The 21333-nt window shown below is 43.2% G+C and overlaps 1 protein-coding gene across 3 annotated transcripts in view; it reads right to left on the bottom strand.

The window, feature by feature from the left end:
* The window catches only part of WWP1 (WW domain containing E3 ubiquitin protein ligase 1), a 263487-nt gene that overhangs the window by 101462 nt on the left and 140692 nt on the right, over nucleotides 1-21333 (bottom strand). For all 3 annotated transcript variants that reach the window (XM_077492977.1, XM_077492978.1, XM_077492979.1), the window contains exons 3-4: nucleotides 16185-16323; nucleotides 13780-13904 (exon numbers count right to left, since the gene is read on the bottom strand). In XM_077492977.1, coding sequence (XP_077349103.1) covers nucleotides 13780-13904; nucleotides 16185-16323 — 264 coding nt within the window. The remainder of the gene's footprint in view (nucleotides 1-13779; nucleotides 13905-16184; nucleotides 16324-21333) is intronic.

Genomic DNA, 21333 nt, shown 5'->3' with positions numbered 1-21333 from the left:
TGAACAAAAAACTTTCCAGTATTTAACATAAATTGCTTGGGTTACCTTCTTTCTACTAGAAAGAAGTGTTTTAATCACCCTATCTGAGAGTCCCTTAGACTTCAAGAGACTCTCTTCAGACGCCAGGCCGATAACTTTAGGGTCTGTAGTTCTTGTAACAGAACTGGACCCTGAGACAGCAGATCCTCCCTCTCGGGCAGTATGAGGGGAGGTTCGTCTGTCAGGCCCAGCAGCACCGAGAACCATGGTCTCTTCGGCCAGTACGGAACCACTAGTATCAATGTGGTCTGTTCCTGCAAAAATTTCCTCAGTACTAGCGGAATTAACTTGAATGGGGGGAAGGCGTAACAAATGTGAAAAGCCCAGCTTTGTGCCAAAGCGTCTATCCCTCTTGCCCCTGCCTCCCTCTCTAGGGAAAAGTATACTGGGACCTGGGTGTTCGCTTTCCTGGCGAACAAGTCCACTTCCGGAAGACCCCATTTGCGCACTAACATCTGGAAAATCTCCCTGTTTAGTGACCATTCTGATTCGTACACCCGGTGTCGACTCAGAAAGTCCGCCAGGTGGTTGTCCGCCCCTTTTAGATGGACCGCTGAAAGCGATTTTAGGTTTTCTTCTGCCCAATGCATGATCGTACTTGTTAGCTTGATCAAGGACGGGCATCTTGTTCCTCCCTGCTTGTTTAGGTAGGACACCGTCACTATACTGTCCGAGAGGACCTGTACATGGTGGTCCTTCAGATCCCTGACGAACACCCTTAAGGCTTCCCAGACTGCCTGCAACTCCCTCCAATTGGCTGACCTCTGGGACTGTGTCTTCCCCCAGCATCCTTGGGCTACCTTCGACCCCAAGTGGGCCCCCCAGCCCCAAGCACTGGCATCCGTGGTGATGCGAACAGATACTGGAGGAGACCACCAAAGACCCCGTACTAGGTTCTCTTCTCTCTTCCACCACCAAAGAGACCTTTTGGTCTTTGAGGATAGATGGATAGTCCTGTCCAGGGACTCTTGTGTCCCGTCCCAACTGTCCAGAATATTGGCCTGGAGACACCTGAAATGAGCTCTTGCCCACGGAACTGCAGGGATTGTTGCCACCAATAGGCCCAACCCTGCCATAGCTGACCTGATGGAAATTGTCTGATTGGACTGCAGGAAGGTTACCATGTCTTTCACCTTTCTCACTTTTTCCTCCGTGAGGAAGACTTTCTGTGACACTGAATCCACCAGAAAACCTAGATACTGTAAGACCTGTGTTGGTATCAGGTGTGACTTCTCTTGGTTTATCAACCACCCCAACCTTTTTAGGCAAGAGATAGCTACTCTCAGATCTCCCTGCAGTTGGAGCTTTGAGGGGGCAAAAAATAAAAGGTCGTCCAAGTACGGTATGACAGCGATCCCTTTCAGTCTTAGGGGAGCCAATGCTTCTGCCAGGACCTTGGTGAAAATCCTGGGGGAAGAAGACAGACCGAAAGGCAGAGCCCTGAATTGGAGGTATCGAATCTGACTTCCCCAAAGAATCGCTATCCTCAAATACTTTTGAGAGTCTTCTCGAATCGGGATGTGAAGATACGCGTCCCTTAGATCGAGAGAGGCCATGAAACAATTTGGAGGGAGTACTGATCTTACTGTAAAAATTGTTTCCATCCGGAATTTCCTGCAAGTTACCCACTTGTTCAGTAACTTCAGATTCAAGATCAACCGGAATTTGCCTGACGGTTTCCTTACTACAAACACGTGTGAATAGAAACCCTGATTTATTTCCTGTGGCGGAACTGGCACTAGAACCCTCTGATCTATTAAATCGCCAATTTGCGACAGCAAAGCTGACGCTTTCTGGGGGTCTTTGGGAGGTTTGGTCAGACACATCCTTGCAGGTGGGACGTGTGTGAACTGTATTTTGTAACCCTCCCTGATGATCCTCCGGATAAAAGGACTTGGAGTAGCGTATTCCCACTGTGGGAGGAACTGCCCCAGTCTCCCCCCCACAGGAACCGCGTCACTGGGATTTAGTGGTTTTTTTAGAAGAGGAAAAGAGATTGCTTTTCTGTTTTCCTCCCATCCACTGTTTCTTAGGGGTTGACTCCTTAGAGGACTGTCCTGGTGACTGTCCCTGCCTTTGAGGACGAAAAAAGCGTTTGCCTGTAGTCTTCTTAGGTTTGACAGGAAAAGCCTTTTTCTTGTCTGCAGTACGGTCCAGGACTTTCTCAAGATCCTGTCCGAACAGAAGGTCTCCCTCAAAGGGGATGCCACATAACCTCACTTTTGAGGCTGAGTCTCCCGACCAAGACTTCAGCCAAAGTGCCCTACGTGATGAATTTACGAGGGCAGCGGTCCTGGCTGACAATTTAACAGACTCCGCAGAGGCATCTGCTATATAGCCTGCTGCTTTATGTAGCATAGGAAGGGAATCCAGAATTTCCTTTCTGGAGGTCCCCCCTTCCAAGTGGCCTTGTAATTGTTCCAGCCAGACCTCTAAGTTGCGAGCCACTATTGTCGTGGCCATTGCAGGTTTTAAGTTATTCATGGTTACTTCCCATGACCTCTTTAACAGTACTTCCATCCTTTTATCCATGGGTTCCTTTAGAACACCCATGTCCTCAAAGGCGAGATCTGTTGACTTTGCACACTGGGAAAAAGCTGCGTCTACCTTGGGCACCTTATTCCAAACACAAGAGGGGTCCTCGCTGAAGGGGAATCTCCGCTTCATGCTTTTAGGAAAAAATAACTTTTTCTCTGGTTCCTCCCACTCTTTTTTGATTGAGTCTACCAGTGTGCTATGAACCGGAAAGACCCTAACTGAATCAGTTTTAAGGGTCTGATACATCCGGTCATGCAAGGACAGGGAGACTGGCTCCTCTCTGATTTCGAGCGTCTCATAAATTACCCCCAGTAAGGCATCAACCTCCTCGAGTGAGAGCCTGTATCTGGGAGAGCTTGACCCTTGAACAGGAACATCTCTGGATGATGCCGCCTCACTTAGGCCATCCAGAGAATCAAGTTCCTCCTCCTCTGATTCGTCACCTACAACTGGGGTGGAAGCAGAGGGAACTGCGGCTGGTTTTGGGGTATCAAGGTTCGCTAACATTGCTTTGATGGATTCCATTTCTTTCTGTACTCCAGAAATCAAATCCTTACAAGCTCCCGTAGCTTCCTTATAGACCAATTTGTCTATGCATGATTTACAAAGGGGCTTAGACCATCCTTCTTTAAATTTAGCCATACATGAAGGACATCTCTTCTTCCCCCCTGACCTCTCTGGTTCTTTGGGCAGAGCCTAAGGCAAGAGAAGGAGAGAAGAAGGAAGGGAAAAAACAAACAAGCCAACATCAGCGAAACCTTTAGCAAAAATAGGATGCCTTCACCAAACACCTATGTGCACCCCACCAACCGCTAACAGGATTCGCAAGACTCTTTAGTCCGGATCCTGTTTGAGAGAGAGAGGGAGGGAGGAAAAAACACACCTGGACCCTTTCAAAATGCCTATGCATTGATTAGTCCATTACTCCCCCCCCCCCTCTCTCCCAGCCCTGTAGGTACAAGACACCTCTGTGTTTGCCTACCTGAGCTGGTTCGGCTCCACTGCCACTCTCCACTGCATCCATTTCGTTCAGAACACGCCTGAAGGCTTCCCCTCGTAACGGCGATGAAGCGATGCAGCACGAACGCTTGAAGCACGCGCTTAACCGTCTGGAGGCTTCCCTTCGTAATGGCGATAAAGCGATGCAGCGCGAACGCCTCGTGGCTGCGGCTTTTTATAATAGCCGCCAAGGTCCCGAAAGTCCACGCTCGCCGCGCGACCCGGAACCGGTAGTGGATTGCCGGAAATCCTCTATCCTCCTCCTGTGATGCACAGGCCGGAACTCGAAGCCTGTGCCCGCCCCCCGCCAGACTTCGCGCCCAATTTAGAAACCTACTGTCAGGCGGGGAAACGAACGCCCTCCCCGGGCTTCAGAAGGAGAACGCCGGTTCGAAGCTGCAGTCAACCCGACCGGAGGACTTCAAAAACGTCCGTTTACCAACAGGTAATCCGAACTCCTTCCCCGTCTCTTATGGGCTATCCCACCGTCAGGGGAAGGGGAGCTCCAGATCCAGCCTCCTCCTCCGGTGGAGGAAACACAAAGACTGAAGGGGAAGGGACGGAGACCGCCCTTTAAAGATCTGGTTTGTGTTTCCTGCCTCTGGAGGTGGAGCCTATCTCTCTAGTGCTGTCCTGGACAGACGACTAGAGAAAATTAAAAATCTACGCGGTAGTAGCCTTACACAATTAAATAGGTTTATGCTGAATCTCCCAGGAAAAACTAACAGTCCTGTTGGAATGGGTCTTCATTGAAAGAAGGAACTTTGCCTTTAATACCATAGACCTGAGAAAAAAGCTGACAAATCCACCCATAAATAGTGAATTGTGAAGGGCCAACCACCCCAGAGAATACCCACAATCTGTTACCTTGCCAGAGGAACGAAACTTATAATTCTTCTAATTACCTGTCCAAAGAAAGTAGTGGGTAATCCTCCCAAGACAGATTGCCAATGTGGGAGGGAGCTATCAGCCAGGGAAGCACTGTGACATGGATACCAAGTGCCCAGGATATGTGAAGAAGCAGATATACTGTGCCTGGAAATCTAAGCAGCTTCAATTATCTAGGGCATTTTTAGACTTTAACCTCAATTGGCTCCATAGTTTGCCTAGACCATTCATCGATTTTTGCACCAATTCACACTCATACATAGATTAATCGCTAGAGTGTTTAAGATGTAAAATGAGTAACTGATAAATTTCAGTCTTTTTATACCAAAACAACAGATTACATTACACTCTCTAACCAATGTGAAGCTTTGAAAAGAGATTCATGAGGAATATCCTTCAGCACAGCTTTCACCTTATAAAGAAAAATGTATGGAAATGTAAAAAGAAAAAGCAATGAATTAGCTGTATAGGCCAAGCTCAGTGAATCAAAACCTGCTCCCCATCATCCTATTAAATATGAAATTGGGCAAGTGTAGTCGCCTAGCTAAAAAAAAAAAAAATTCAGACTGATGCAGCAAGGTCACAAATTCCCACTCCTCATTTACCCTTCTACAGTGCAGACCTGTATAATATGAAAGAGTGAATATTACAGTATAATCTACTCACAACTTGTATGTTAAAGTTGCTTTGGTAACACATTACATTTAACATCCATATTTAGGGTGTAACATGCTACCAAAGAACACCTGTCTGCAGCGCCCAACAGCCCCCTCCCTGAGAGGTATGGGCTGGCAAGCTTTACTTGCAGTCTGCAGGATCCTAGCATTGCACCTGCAATCTACTGACGATGGGTGCAATGTTTTACAGGTTGCAGCGTAAAAAAAATATATAAATAGACATTTCTTTATATTATATTATGTGCATTTATTACTTGTTTACAAAATGTGAAGTAAGCCTTTAAAGAATAGCTTTAGACTCTCTCAGAATAAAAAAAATGATCAGAATTAATTTTTACTGGAAAAAATCTAAAGGTTGTCATGTCTGCAGTTATTGGAAAAAGCCCTGAGCCTGACTTATTTCTGATCAGTTGGCCTCCACATGATAAAGATATCACATATGCCTACATCCTCTGTTACTTTTGACTGACAGCTTTCTTCACAAGCCTCAGATGCCCAGAGTAATATGCTTCCCTAGCCAGGAGGCACCCCACATCACTGCTGTAATTTATATCTAAAATCACTTATCAATGGGGATGTCAAATCTAAAAAGGCTAGAAGGCAGACGTTAGGGACACATGCTTCACCTCGCATAAACATAAGAGGGAATTATCATCCAGAGGCAAGAACTGGATTATGCTCCTGGAGAGTAAAAGCCCTTCTGGCCTGTGCTCAAAGACATTCTATCCTACGTATATTTGCAGACACCGAGATGACATTTAATAGCTAGTGCAGTGTTTGCAATGTATCCTGGAACAAATACATCAGGAATAATATGTAAAAATCCTACAAACAAACTGCAGGTGAGCAGGCACTAAGCAGACCCATTTAGAATTCACTATGAAATGACCATTTCTAAAACTTCCTTATTTACTTAAGAAAAAATGTGTAGTGCCAAAAGTAAATGAACAGTGATGAGATGAGAATACTGTGTTATAAATGGACAGCACATTGAAATAAAGTCCAAAAAATGCTAAAGTTGAAAATATAATATTTATATATATATATATATATATATATATATATATATATATATATATATATATATATATATATATATATATATATATATGCTCCTAGGGGAACAAACACTGGTGCTGACGTCAGGCCACTGTCTGATATTGGGCTGGCAGTGGTACCCATTGTCATATGGTTTTATGATTCATTTTATTTTGGCTTTTCACAATTACAATAAATACTACAAATACGGAGACTTCACCTGGCTCCCAGTGAGCTTTATTTACTACAGCTACATCTGCATGGTGCGAGTTGCTGAACAGCCTTCCCCACAACAGATGGCGGATCTACACAGAGCTTGTTTGTTGCTGTAATGGCAGCCAGCTTTTCTGGTGAGTGTCCATTTCACAGGGGTGCGGTGGATGATTCTGGAGCACTATACTGGATCACCTCTTCATTTTTCAAGTTACCACCAAATTTTTGTACTGAACTATTGTATTTTCACCTATAAGTTTATATTGCTATCATGGAACTGTGCATTTAAATCTATATTTTTCAATACATTGGTTTTTTATTGTTGTTTTCCATCCACATGATTGGACATAAATTATATATATATATATATACACACACACACACACACACACACACACAGTATCTCACAAAAGAGAGTACACCCCTCACACATTTTTGTAAATATTCTATTTTTTCATGTGACAACACTGAAGAAATGACACTTTGCTACAACGTAAAGTAGTGAGTGTACAGCTTGTATAACAGTGTAAATTTGCTGTCCCCTCAAAATAACTCAACACACAGCCATTAATATCTAAACCGCTGGCAACAGTGAGTACACCCCCAAGTGAAAATGTCCAAATTGGGGCCAAAGTGTCAATATTTTGTGTGCCCAATTATTTTCCAGCACTGCCTTAACCCTCTTGGACATGGAGCTCACCAGAGCTTCACAGATTACCACTGGAGTCCTCTTCCACTCCTCCGTGACGACATCACAGAGCTGGTGGGTGTTAGCGACCTTGCGCTCCTCCACCTTCCATTTGAGGATGCCCCACAGATGCTCAATAGGGTTTAGGGTCTGGAGACATGCTTGGCATGTCTCCTTTGGCATGACATCACCTTTACCCACAGCTTCTTTAGTAAGGCAGTGGTCATCTTGAAGGTGTGTTTTGGGGTTATGTTGGAATACTGCCCTGCGGCCCAGTCTCTGAAGGGAGGGGATCATGCTCTGCTTCAGTATGTCACAGTACATGTTGGCATTCATGGTTCCTTCAATATACTGTAGCTCCCCAGTGCCATGCTTGACTGTAGGCAAGACACACTTGTCTTTGTACTCCTCACCTGGTGGCCGCCACACGCGCTTGACACCATTTGAACCAAATAAGTATATCTTGGCTTCATCAGACCACAGGAAATGGTTCCAGTAATCCATGTCCTTGCTGTCTTCAGCAAACTGTTAGCGGGCTTTCTTGTGCATCATCTCTAGAAGAGGCTTTCTTCTGGGGCGACAGCCATGCAGACCAACTTGATGCAGTGTGCAGCGTATGGTCTGAGCACTGACAGGCTGACCACCCCTCCACCCTTCAACCTCTGCAGAAATGCTGGTTGCATTCATACATCTATTTTCCAAAGATAACCTCTGGATATGATGCTGAGCAAGTGCACTCAACTTCTTTGGTCAACCATGGCGAAGCCTGTTCTTAGTGGAACTGTTAAACCGCTGTATGATCTTGGTCACCATGCTGCAGCTTAATTTCAAGGTCTTGGCAATCTACTTATAGCCCAAGCCATCTTTATTTAAAGCAACAATTCATTTTTTTCAGATCCTCAGAGAGTTCTTTGCTATGAGGTGCCACGTTGAACTTCCAGTGACCAGTATGAGAGAGTGAGAGCGATAACACCAAATGTAACACACCTGAGACCTTGTAACACAAGTCAAATGACACTGGGGAGGGAAAATAGCTAATTGGGCCCAAGTATTGACATTTTCACTTAGGAGTGTACTCACTTTTGTTGCCAGCGGTTTAGACATTAATGGCTGTGTGTTGAGTTATTTTGAGAGGACAGCAAATTTACACTGTTATACAAGCTGTACACTCACTACTTTACATTGTAACAAAGCATAATTTCTTCAGTGTTGTCACATGAAAAGATATAGTAAAATATTTACAAAAACGTGAGGGGTGTACTCACTTTTGTGAGAAGATAGATAGAGATAATAGAGATAGAGATGATAGAGATAGAGATGATAAAGATAGAGATGATAAAGATAGAGATGATAAAGATAGAGATGATAAAGATAGAGATGATAAAGATAGAGATGATCGAGATAGATGATAGAGACGATAGAGATAGAGATAATACACACATACAGGGCTTTTTTTCAGCTGGAACTTGGTGGAACTCAGTTCCACTACCTCTGGTCTCCTACTCCTTGCCCACCACTATCACTTGTAAACACAGAAGTATGGCTTCTGTGTTGACCAGTGATAGCTTGTCACCAACAGATCTGCAAAGTGCAGGATGGGCTCAAGGGTGATCCAAGTGCACAGGGTCCTTTGTGGATGCTGACACTCCCACTGGATTATCTCCAAGTGAGGGAGGAGATGCCACCTACAATATGCGGGGATATACTAGAGCCGGCTGGGTGCTTCAGTTTAACACAGCAACAAAAATAAGACACATGGAAGATGGTGGAGCATTTAATAAGCTGAAGAGAGGTGAAAGTGAGATGTGGATGCGGGATACAGAGGTGAGCAGTTGTGGAAGGCGGCTGAACTCAGCACTCCATATGCAGCACACCCCTGAACTCGGCACTATGCACGTAAAGCACCCCCCAACTCTGCAAGTAGTGAACTCCTGGTATTTAATGTCCCTTTAAGGCTCTCCCAATGTTCGACCACATCCAATATTTGATGCGATTTAGAAGGTAGGGTTGTCGTGGTTGAGTTCCTGTACCTATTTTCTGAGAAATAAAGCACTGTATATGGGTGTGTGTAATATATATATGTGAAAACACAATAGTTCAGTACAAAAATTTGGTGGTGACTTGAAAAATGAAGAGGTGATCCAGTACAGTGCTCCAGAATCATCCACCGCACCCCTGTGAAATGGACACTCGCCAGAAAAGCTGGCTGCCGTTACAGCAACAAACACGCTCTCAGTGTAGATCTGACATCTGTTGTGGGGAAGGCTGTTCAGCAACTCCCACCATCCAGATGTAGCTGTAGTAAATAAAGCTCACCGGGAGCCAGATGAAGTCTCCGTAATGTAGTATTTATTGTAATTGTAAGTTAAAAGCCAAAATAAAATGAATCATAAAACCATATGACAATGGATGCCACTGCCGACCCGATATCAGACAGTGGCCTGACGTCAGCACCAGTGTCTGTTCCCCTAGGAGCATTTAGCATAACGCTAAAGTGAAAAAAAAATAATATATATAAAAATCTATATATTTTTTTCCCCCACTTTAGCATTTTTTGGACTTTATTTCAATGTGCTGTCCATTTATAACACAGTATTCTCATCGCTGTTCATTTACTTTTGGCACTGCACACTTTTTTTTAAGATTTATAAGTTTCGTGTATTACTTACTTGTGTCAGCTGCCACCCCACCACAGAGCAGAGATGCATCTTTTTTATTTCCGCTTCCATATTTACTGATGAAGATGCACACATGGCAGTAGCACTCAGAAAAAAAATACAGATACACGCGACTTAAAAAAAATAGATTTTTATTTCCCGATTATTGGAGCCACTGCGGTGACGATGGTATACACATGCACTTATGATGGACCTGCCCTAAAATATCTACATTCTGTGACAATATCTTTACATTTATATCTTCAGTATTGAAACAGCACATGATCCCTGATCCTACTTTGTTTCTACTCCTACTTTCTGTTTCTATGATAAATGGCCCAAAAACCACCAACCTTTTATAATAGACCGCATAATTGCTTAGAAAAGAATAGCTGCAGCATGGAAGTTGGCAAACACTCAAGAATTTCTTATGTTCTTTACTCTGAATGCAAACAGACAGAAATTCCCCTTTTTTTTGGGGTGACTTTTAAGGCACTTTAATTACAAAAATATATGAGAAGTGAAATGCGTAAAAACAGAATTTATTGGTATATTAATACATAAAGAGACAACATGGCCAACTAGGCTACTATTACACCAACTGTGAAATGTGTGAAAATACAAATGCGTTGAATGGAGAAAGATTCATCATATTTTCATACATTTTACAGTTGGTGTAATAGTAGCCTAGTTAGCCATGTTTCTTCTTTTTATATGTTAATGTACCAATAAATTCTGCTTTTATGGCTCACTACTAAGGCAATTCTCTGCCCCAGCATACCTGTATCTTTTTAGCTGATCTGTATGCCATGGTCACGTGATAAACTGCAGGGTCCACCCGAGTGCTCAGGTAGGAGGAGATTTCCACTACAGCCTGTGTCCTCATGCTGTTATGGGAGGTGGATCATCTGTGATTCAAGATGCGACATCCCATTTTCTTTTTTAGTTACTGGGCATGGAGGAGTAGTGAGGGACTTGTGTGATGTCATTCCCAGGTGACCTCAACAGCTCAACACAACAAGAAAATGTTCTCTCCAGCAAGAGAGACCAAACTGAGCAGGAGGACTACTCTGACTGTCTTATCTGGCCTGGTCCTGAGAGACCCCTTAAAAGTCAGCAGATAGTGTTTGCAGCTGCTGACTTAAAAAAAAAAATTTTTTTTAAGCCGGCCCTCCTCTTTAAGCTCCACAGTGAGTATAGCAAGCATGCTATTCTGCATATACAGACAGATTTGACTGTTGTGCGTTTAGTAACACTTTAATGGTGAGTAATTCATTACTAGCTGCTTTTTATTACACATTTTAACTGGATAGTAATTTCTTTTGGCTGGAGTTTTGCCTTCAAGTTGAAGTTTAGTTATGATAATGTTTATAGTTACATTGGTCCAGCTTGGATGCAATCTATGTATGTATGTATGTATGTATGTATGTATGTATGTATGTATGTATGTGCCATACCTGTGGGATATCTGTAGAAGGAGGCAATCACTGTAGTAGGAATTGCTACTACAGTTATGCTTCAGGCTTCTGGGTTCTATGCTGAATGGGTGCCCTGCGGCTTACTGAACACAGGAGGTCGTTAACTCAGCACAGATGCCAAACACCACCTTGCATTTCCTCAATGAATGCAGTGCTCTCTAACTGATAAATAACTGGTATTCATCTTTAAGCACAAAATGTGTGCATCTCGACAGACCCTCCCTTTACACTCAAAGACCAACTCTGGGCACAAAAAAAAAAAAAGAAAGAAAATACCCTTGCAATGGGCATTCCTCTTCTAATACATTCATATGAATTGTTATAGCAAAATTATAACAATCCGTTAACCTATCCTGTTGCAGTAATAAAACATATCAGTTGTATGGAGATATAATTGTGCAGTTTAAATAACTTCTGTAACATCGGCTTATTGCAGATGTGTTCATGTTGCTCTATTTGTGTTAAAGTATTTTTCTGAAAAAGCTAGGTAGGAAATAAGCAGATGGCACTACACTATCCACTGCTAAAGTACATTTTATAAAGATGCCTATGCATCTTTTCAGTTGTAGCCACAGCCTTTTGACTAAAATGCAATTTAGTCATATTTTAGTCTACTAAAACCTCACTTGAACTTCCTCTTTTCTCAGAGCTCCATCTGTCTGTTAAAGCCCCAGCCCCCTGACTCTGTCAGCAAGCTGCATTGGCTGAGAGGTGCTGAGAATCTCCCTCTGTCTCCCTGCGGTCTGGGAGTTCCAGAACGATGCACTGCAAACCTCAGTAGAGGAACTCCTCCAATTGATTTGTCTGGATGTGACGTGGTGAGCATTTCCCTCCCAGCAAGATAGCACTGTGTAAAATAACAGCCTCCCCAGACGGTCCATTTCTCTGCCCTATGCATTCCCTCACTCCCATTTACATCTCCATCACTTGCAGCCCGAAATTACAGCCAATAGAGGTTACAGTTTTTAACTTTTAACAGTTTTACAGTTTTATTTATTTTAACCCCCTGCTGACCACATTACTTCGTTATATGGCGGCAGAGTGGCTCTGCCTACTACGTAATGTGGCACTTCTGGGTAGGGGGCGCGGTGGGCCTGTGGTTTGACAAAGCACAAGCTGATCAGCAGGTGCCAGCCAATAGATGTCCGTTGGCACCCGCTGATCATCATACAGAGATAAAGAATGGAGCTTTGCCTATGTAAACAAGGCAGACAAGGTGAAGTGATAGATCTTGTGTCCCTGCAGAGCAGGGAATAAAATCCATCACTTCCTTTAATAGATTCAGTAAACACAAAACACTGGTTAGGCAAACATGTATCCCCTTCCCAGTCAGTGTCATTAGTACAGCGACAGTGCATATATTTTTAGCACCGACCACTGTATTATTGTCACTAGTTCCACAAAGTGTCAGTTAGTGTCAGAATCTCTGCCATAATATTGCAGTCCTGCTATAAGTCACTGATCGCCACCATTATTAGTTTAGCATTTAAAAAAAAATTCCAGTACATATCCCATAGGTTGTAGACACTATAACTTTCGCACTAACCAATCAATGTATGCTTATTGGGATTTTTTTTACCAAAAATATGTAGCATATTTATATGTATATGCATATGTATATTGGCCTAAATTTATGAAGAAATTTACAGAAAGTAAAACAGTTCATTTTTCTTTCAAAACTGTCGGTCTTTTTTTGTTTAAAAAAATAAATAAATAAAAATAACCCAGGAGGTGATCAAATACCACAAAAAGAAAGCTCTATTTGTGGGAAAAAAGGCGCAACTGTCAGTTAAAGTAACGTAGCGCCGCCTTGCATAAGGTCAAGCGGTTAAAGTTGCACTTCTCTTTATGAAACTTGGTTTTATTTATAAAGAAGTTATATATCACAATGGCTAAATCTGTCTGTTTGTAGTGCATGTTCAATCCTTAATACCATAAATAATAACATAATGTTATTCGATTTTAAACTCCAGTTGTATATAATGAGTTTAGAAATGCTAGAGAAATGTTTAAAAAATGCATAAAAATTTAACTAAACCCATTCAATTTTAGTAGACTAAAATGTACTGGAGATTTTAGTCAACTAACTGAAAATTGGAATTGAATTTCATCATAGTTTTCATCAATTGACTCAATTCTCATTTTATTTTTGATCCGTTTTCATCACTGAAAAAATGCAGAAAATATTTTCTTCTCCAAAATTAACACTGCTATGCATGGCGCAGTCATTTTTCTCTGGTTGCATATATTAACACCAATATATCCATCTTCAGAACTGGCACTGAGCTCTCTACTTTCCTTAAGAGGCCATATCTGGGACTACAAGAACCCAGCAGCTTACAGAAAACGCTTAATACTGTAGTTCCTTAGTTGCCACAGCATTACACATTGCCTCGAGATGCTAGGCATGAAGCATGCAATTTCTCTGCATTTTAGTATTGTGTTTCTCAGCATATACCTTGGCCATATCTGGCTTCATACCCCTGCATCCCAAATTGTTTTAACTCTTCGTACTCTGGTAGACGTTTGTTCTACTCCATGTACCCCAGGCAAAATTAACTTACATTTTCTATTGTGCGTTTCCAAGGCTTGTTTTAAGTCCACGATCGTTTTGCCAAGCAATGCATCAGCTTTCAACGTATGGTGGCTCCAAACCTTGAATTCAAGTGTAGTTTGCGGGGTTACGTTCCTAAATACAAGAGAGAAAATATTTCAGAAAAGTGTACCTGGGGTGGTGATGAAGGTGATGAACCAACCATTCAAGCTTTGGCTGCAATTTGCTTTTTAGAGTACCGCAGGATTGCAGGCTACTAGAGCATTTTGTATGAAACACCAAAACATACTATTAATAAATTATGCTTAGGGATTGCTTTAGCGCAGATCATGGTTATTCCTTAAATTATAAAATCATTTTCAAACTCCAAATTTACAGCACATTGTTCTTTTGTCAGTTGTCGCCCACACAGAACAATCAAGATCTCTTTAGGATGTGCAAGCAAGAAAATCTGGAGACCTTCATAAATGAGCTAGCTCAGGGATTCTAAACCATTTTAGCATTACAAACCCCAATTAGTTACCCAACATGTCCCTATATTATGCCCTTTGCCAGATTGTTGAAGTCATCATTATCACCAGTCCTCTATTAGGTGCATGTATGATAATAAGATTCCAATAGCTTAAATATAGCATGGTTCATCCAACACCCCCCCCGCCCCACATTTCCACCTTACAGGATTTGACTGACAGCAACAAGAGCCAGTGGCTCCTACTGCTGCCTCAATGTCAAGTGAGGAGAGAGCGCCTTGGCGACAGCGCTGGATGGAGAGCAGGCTCAGGTAAGCAAATTTCTCCATGTTGAGTTCAAGTTTAATAGGGCAGAGAATCCTAATTATTCAGGGATCCAGTGCTATACCTCTATTAATCTTCCAAGGTTAAAGCGGATTTCCAATTTTTTTTGTCACTTTAAAATAGTTTGTTTGGATCAAGCAGATCCAAACAAACCATTTCCTTTACAAAGTGCTGCAGTGTCTCCCAGCGCTATATAAACTGCATGTAGCTTCAGATACATATAGTACTGGGTTCTGGCTGTGAGAGACTCCCCATCTCACACCCGTAGCAAACCAGAGTCAGTGAATTCTGTGACTGAACACAAGGCTCCCTCTGATTGGCTGAATTGGAGAGTGTGATGCCATCAATCCGCCCCTCTGACTCAGAGTCTGAGACTGAGTCAGAGGAAGCGTTTGTATTCATTCAAACAATACAAAGCTGCCTATGAATGGCTGAGCGCCACTCAGACTTTCCCCGTTGTGAGACAGGAAGTTTGTCTCACAGCCGTAACTCAGTGCTGTGTACTGTATGTAGCGGAAGCTACATGCACAACATACAGTGCTTAAAACCAGCGGTGCACTAAATGTCCAAATATTTGGGCCAAATAAAATATTTAAAGTGATAAGAAACACGACTGAAGTGGTTGTAAACCCTTTTTGTTGATTTTTACCTATAGGTAAGCCTAGAATAAGGCTTACCTATAGGTAGTGGAAATATCTCCAAAACGTGCGCCGTTTAGGAGATATTTCACTTGTAGTGTGTCAATGTCGTCAATGCGCTATGAAGAAATGGACCACCGTGCCATTTCTTCCCCCAGCGTGTGCCGTGACTGACGGCTCACACACGCATGTGTGGGAGTGACGTCACCCGACTCTGGCCAGTCACAGAGCCGGAGTCCGTGTCCCCGGAAGGAAAAGGGGCGAAGATGGACAAGGCCTTCTCAGGGGACAGCACGGGCTTCGTGTGCAGGCAAGTGTCAAATAATGGGCTAGTATGTGATGCATAATAGCCCATTATGCTTTTCATTTGCAGGCCTTGCGGGGGCAAAAGAGGAAGTGAAACCCCTTGGGTTTTACTTCCTCTTTAAAGGCATTGTGTGAAAAACAATACAGCAGAGGAATGTATTGTATTCAACATAATTAGTGCAATATGATCTACTTTTTTATTTTGGTAAATGGCCGGGGGTTAATATTGTTTTAAAAATTCAAAGTTGGACTTGAAGTCTCATTGCTTTCTGATATTTCCCATGACACCAATCTACTACACATTGCTTCCCAAAGCACAGAGAAACAGTCACCCCTGTTCCAGAGGCGCTTACAATCACATTTACCTTTTACAATACAACATACAGACTCTAGGGTGGAAGCTAATAAACTTACAGGTATCTGGTGGAGGAAACTGCAGCACCCATGTGAACTTTATGTAGATGACACACTATTTAGAAACGGAACTTATAATCACCAATTCTAGCTGGCAAAATGACTTCCTGTGAGCATTTAATTGGTTCTCACCACTTTTTGGGAACAGCCAGTTGTCCCCGATAGATGCATAAGGAGGCTTAAATATATTGCTAGAATAAATTTATTCCAAAATCCATACATTTACTGGAAATCATTATCTGAAGAGTTCTTTAAGGACGTACACAGTTAACTGTTCTTCCCATTTTGGATTGCTAGAGCTGCTTGCTTTTGCAGTCTTCTTTGTTTCCCCATCAACAGCCAACTCCGTATACACCGTTGTTCCAAACCAATTCTTCTTTCTCTTCAGTTTGGCACAAGATACTGAAATTGAAAAAGAAAAAAAGAAAAAGCTGAAGCATTCTCCAAGGTGCTGCAATTACACTGTCACTCTTGGCCATTATTTTACACTTGGAATAGTTCTCTGAATGCCGGACACAAGGATGTTTGCATGTACGGTAATAAGGAACTGTGATGAAGATGATAAAAGAAAAACACTGCCACAAGTATACATTTACTGGTGCTCCATGAAATCTATTATTTACTCCAAGCCTGAAAATAAACGTCTGCATACTTAAAAGGATACCCACAGATAAGCATCTCAAATGATCTCCTGGCACCTCCTGAAAAGGTGTACAAACAAGAGAGACAATTCTGAATTTACGCTGACGAGCAGAACACGATGTGCTTGGTGTGGCTGTAATTCTCATCTTGGCTTTCATCTTCCACACCTGGATACACTACAAAATCAATTCCTAAAGTTTATGGGTATCAAGTTAAAAGTATCAGTCTCTGTATTTGTGAAATTTTGGGCAGATATGCACTCTGGTTCTAAGGATTACCATGTAAGGCTGGCCATACATTATACAAATTTTCTTTAGACTTACCAAAACCATTTAATATGAGGTCAGGCCGAACGCTTTCAATTTGTATGCAATCAAGCAGGTCCTTGCACTACATGTTTAAATGTTTTTTTTTAAACAAACATGTCTATACTTACCTACTTTGTGCAATGGAATCGCACAGAGCAGCAGGGAACCACCTCTTTTTGGGTCCCCCGTTGGTGATCCTGGCCCCTCCTCTGGCCAGTGCCCCCAAGGGAAGTCGCTTTCCATGGGGGCACACATGCGTGCTCACACCCGAGTGCCTCTGCTGTGTCCATTGACACAGAGGGACCTGGTCTCGCTCCCTTGTCATTGACTTTGAACGTCAGCACTGGGAGCCAATGGCTCTCAGTGCCCCAGCAATGCCAGAGAGACCCGTAAGTGAGGGGAGCAAAGGTCTGCCGACATGCACGGTGCTGGATCGAATAAGGTCTCAGGTAAGTAAAGGGAGGCTGAGGGGGCGATGCTGACACCTAAACATGTTTTACCTTAATGCAAGGAATGCATTAGGGTTAAAATTTTTTAGACTTTACAACCAACCACTTTAAACCCTCAGTTTTTAAGCACTTTCAGCAGCTGATTTAATCACTTACTGGGTATATGGTTTATTATTCGATACTTATGTTTCACGTTTAAGCTGGTGCAATGACCACTGCCCCAGGTTTCCTGTTTCAGTGTAGCTCCTTTCTCTTGCATTGTCCTATGGAGCTACCCTTAGTCTAAGATGGCAAGGCATGCCCCTGCTCTTCCCTCTCAAGACTTCATAAAGCACTGTCTGTTAGCAAGTGGAGTTCCACCAAAAAGTGGAACTTCCGCTCATTTCTCCTCGTCGCCCCCCCGGCACCATTTGGCACCCCCAGAAATTCAGGGAAGCAGCACTGAGATAGCAGGAGCCAAAACTATTCAAACTGTAAACTGCAAACTGCAAGTGTTACGGTAAGAATTTTAGCAAATTATTTCCTGGGGAATGTCTATTTTAAAGCGGGGTTCCACCCTAAAGTGGAACTTCCTCTCATCGGAACTCTCCCCCCCCCCCTCCGGTGTCACAGTTGGCACCTTTCAGGGGGGAGGGGGGTGCAGGTACCTGTCTAACAATACTACTTAATCATAAACTGTTATAAATAAGCAAGCTAACTTCTAAAGAAACCGTAAGTGAAGCTAGAGCTGCAACAAAAATAATTTCTAGGTAGGCTATCATGGTTATAACAGTGTAATATTTTGAAATAACCCTTCATGACTGGTGACAAAACCTCCCAAATCTTTGTTTTACAAACATTTAATGTAAGGTATATTCATGACAATATTTACAGAGAAATCCAGATTTCCTAAAGAGAACACCCAATGCCTCCCTGTGGACTATCATTCCAATTAAAAATTTGCTCCTGAGTGGTTGCTCATGGCAGTGTTCATTCTCAAAGTACACCATGGTGTGCATGTTATACACATAGTAACATTTGCTGTGTGGTATGAAGGTACTCAAAAGCCCCATACACACTATCAGATTTTCTGCTGATTTTTTCCTTCAGAGTTAACAAATCCATGTAGTGCAAGGGCCTGCCTGATTGCATACACATTGAAACTCCTATGGTTTGACCTCATATTATATGGTTTTGGTAAATCTGAAGGAAAAAAAATCAGCAGAAAATCTGATCATGTGTATGGGGCTTTTGAGTACCTTCATACCACACAGCAAATGCATAACATGCACACCATGGGGTACTTTGAGACTGAACACTGCCATGAGCAACAACGTGTTGTTAAAAATTCAATACAGTAGTTGCTTTTTTTATCCAACCATTGCATGTAATTCTTATGCACTGCAGCATGTTGGGATGCATTACAGCGTGTTGGAACGTACTGAGCAAAGATCCAATGTACTGCTTCTTTCAGAGCTGCATTGGTGTGAACTGAAGCCATAGGTCACAAGGCAAATTATTCTTGCATTGGGTCTGTGATAGGTAAGGTTGAGCAACACAGCTTTTGTAAACAAGCCCTCAAAGCACACGAAAGGGATCCTATATGACAGTCTAAACCAGGCATGTCCAAAGTCCGGCCCGCGGGCCAATCGCGGCCCGCGTTCCGGTTTCGGGCGGCCCGTCTGGTCATGTTCACATATATATCTTTTGTGGCCCCCAACGAATCCCCGTTCGCCGGGGGCCACAAAAGATAGATATGCTGGCTGCCATGGAGGGGGCGGGACGAGTGCCGTGGATACAGGACGGCGTCCTGTGTAAAAGGAAGTCCCGTCCTGCGCTGCCATTGGACAACCGTTTTGTCCATCACAGGAGGCGGGACTTTCAATTAAAGAGGCCGTCGATAGAAACAGGAGTTTCTCCTGTATGTCTGTCGGCGCTCATCCCGCTCCCCCTCCCTGTCTCCTCCAAGGCTGCAGAACGTGAATCAGGCTGCACCGATGGCAATGGTGAGTCTGCATTCATGGCAATGTGTGGCCTGCATTCATGGCAATATGGGGGCTGCATTCATGGCAATATGGGGGCTGCATTCATGGCAATATGGGGGCTGCATTCATGGCAATATGTGGCCTGCATTCATGGCAATATGGGGGCTGCATTCATGGCAATATGGGGGCTGCATTCATGGCAATATGGGGGCTGCATTTATGGCAATATGGGGGCTGCATTCATGGCAATATGGGGATGCATTCATGGCAATACGCTGGGGGCTGTATTCATGGCAATACGGTGTGGGCTGCATTCATGGCAATACACTGGGGGCTGCATTCATGGCAATACGGTGGGGGCTGCATTCATGGCAATACGGTGGGGGCTGCATTCATGGCAATACGGTGGGGGCTGCATTCATGGCAATACGGTGGGGGCTGCATTCATGGCAATACGGTGGGGGCTGCATTCATGGCAATACGCTGGGGGCTGAATTCATGGCAATAAGGTGGAGGCTGAATTCATGGCAATACGCTGGGGGCTGCAGATGGGCACTGACCCTTATTTTGCTTCACATGTCTTTATTTAAAATGAAAGATTTTTATTTTTATTTTTTTCGGAGACTTCCTTTTTAAAGATAAGGTGTGTGGTATAAGCCGATTAAATCCAGTATATCCAAATAACACACAGAGCTCATCTGTTCACCACACACAGCAAAAAGGCAAGAGAATTTTTGTTGGGCCGTGTATTAGAGCTCCAATGAACACACTTAGACCGAATTTTAATGGTTTAAAGAATGTCAGACAAAATGGTCGGCCCTCGAGCATGTTCACTTCATCAAATCTGGCCCTCTTTGAAAAAAGTTTGGACACCCCTGGTCTAAACCATTTCAAATTCAGTTACTATAGGACACACAAGCCTTACAATGTAAAACAAAAACCCTCTTAACCTTTCCTGACTAAGCCGAGTCATTTGTGTTTCCCATACTCCCCCCTTCCAGACACTGCAGCCTGTAGTGGCATTATCAGCAACAGAAGCAGTGCTGTCAATCTAGAAAGCAGTGGGCAGGATTAGGCATGGCCAGATGCTAAAAGCCACACCCCCTGCAACAATTTTTTTTAGCCCCCTGTAGTGCAACAAGGGTGGCAACACTGCTCTGAATTCAGGAGCCGTGCAGAATTGTTACCACCCCTGACAGGAAGCTGCACCAAGTGGAATTCAGTGTAGGTATCAAAAGGTATTTGATACAAAGAGAATCCCAGAGCACCACCTACCCGTGGTCTATAAAACAGAATTTAGCCCAGGGTCACACTTAGCTGCGGGAATGAAGACGTGTGCGTTCAGCTGAACTGGCACGATTTCACTCCCACATGTCAGTCCCGCATTTGGCCGTGATTTCAGAAACATCTGTGCAGATTTCTGCACAGATGTCTATGTAAATCGCAGCCTGAAATTGCAAATAGTAGTACAGAAACGACTTTTTGAAATCGATGCAGCGTTGCACTGATTAGGAGGGTGCCATTGACGCCAATTTGACATGCGATCTCTGTGAACCAGGGCTAAACTATACATTAATTTTGACACAAAATAGTCACTTGGTACAAAGCTAAACCAAAAACTTTGGCTCCCCATAGTCACCTTTATACCACACTGTCAAACTGCAAACCACAACTGACGCAAATATAGTTTTTAATAGAGCGTAAAATGAGCTTAAAGCCCTATTCACAATTGCAAATGAGGACATTATGAGGGAGACCAAGCGATGGTTCCTGGTCACAGTCTGGCTGATCGTTTACAGGAAATCGCTTCATGATCAATTGCATTCAATGGGGCTGCCACCCACAGCTAATGGCCAAGAAGCTCTGCCTGGTCTCTCACATGTAACTGCTAATGGCCCCATTCACAAATCTGAATGGGGCCTAAAAGACATGAAACAAATCTAAACCATCTAATAACATGGAAGCAGCTCCAACAAATCTCCCATAACTAACCCAATTAGGGATGTATGCGTCACTTCTGCTTTTATTAGGTTGTACAGAATAAAAATG

This window comes from Lithobates pipiens, unplaced genomic scaffold (assembly GCF_037356315.1).
Source record: "Lithobates pipiens isolate NorthernLeopardFrog02 unplaced genomic scaffold, aLitPip1_a1.2 Scaffold_19, whole genome shotgun sequence".
Lineage (NCBI taxonomy): Eukaryota > Metazoa > Chordata > Amphibia > Anura > Ranidae > Lithobates > Lithobates pipiens.
The sequence above is the reverse complement of the archived record's forward strand: the minus strand, read 5'-3'. Positions and strand labels throughout refer to the sequence as shown.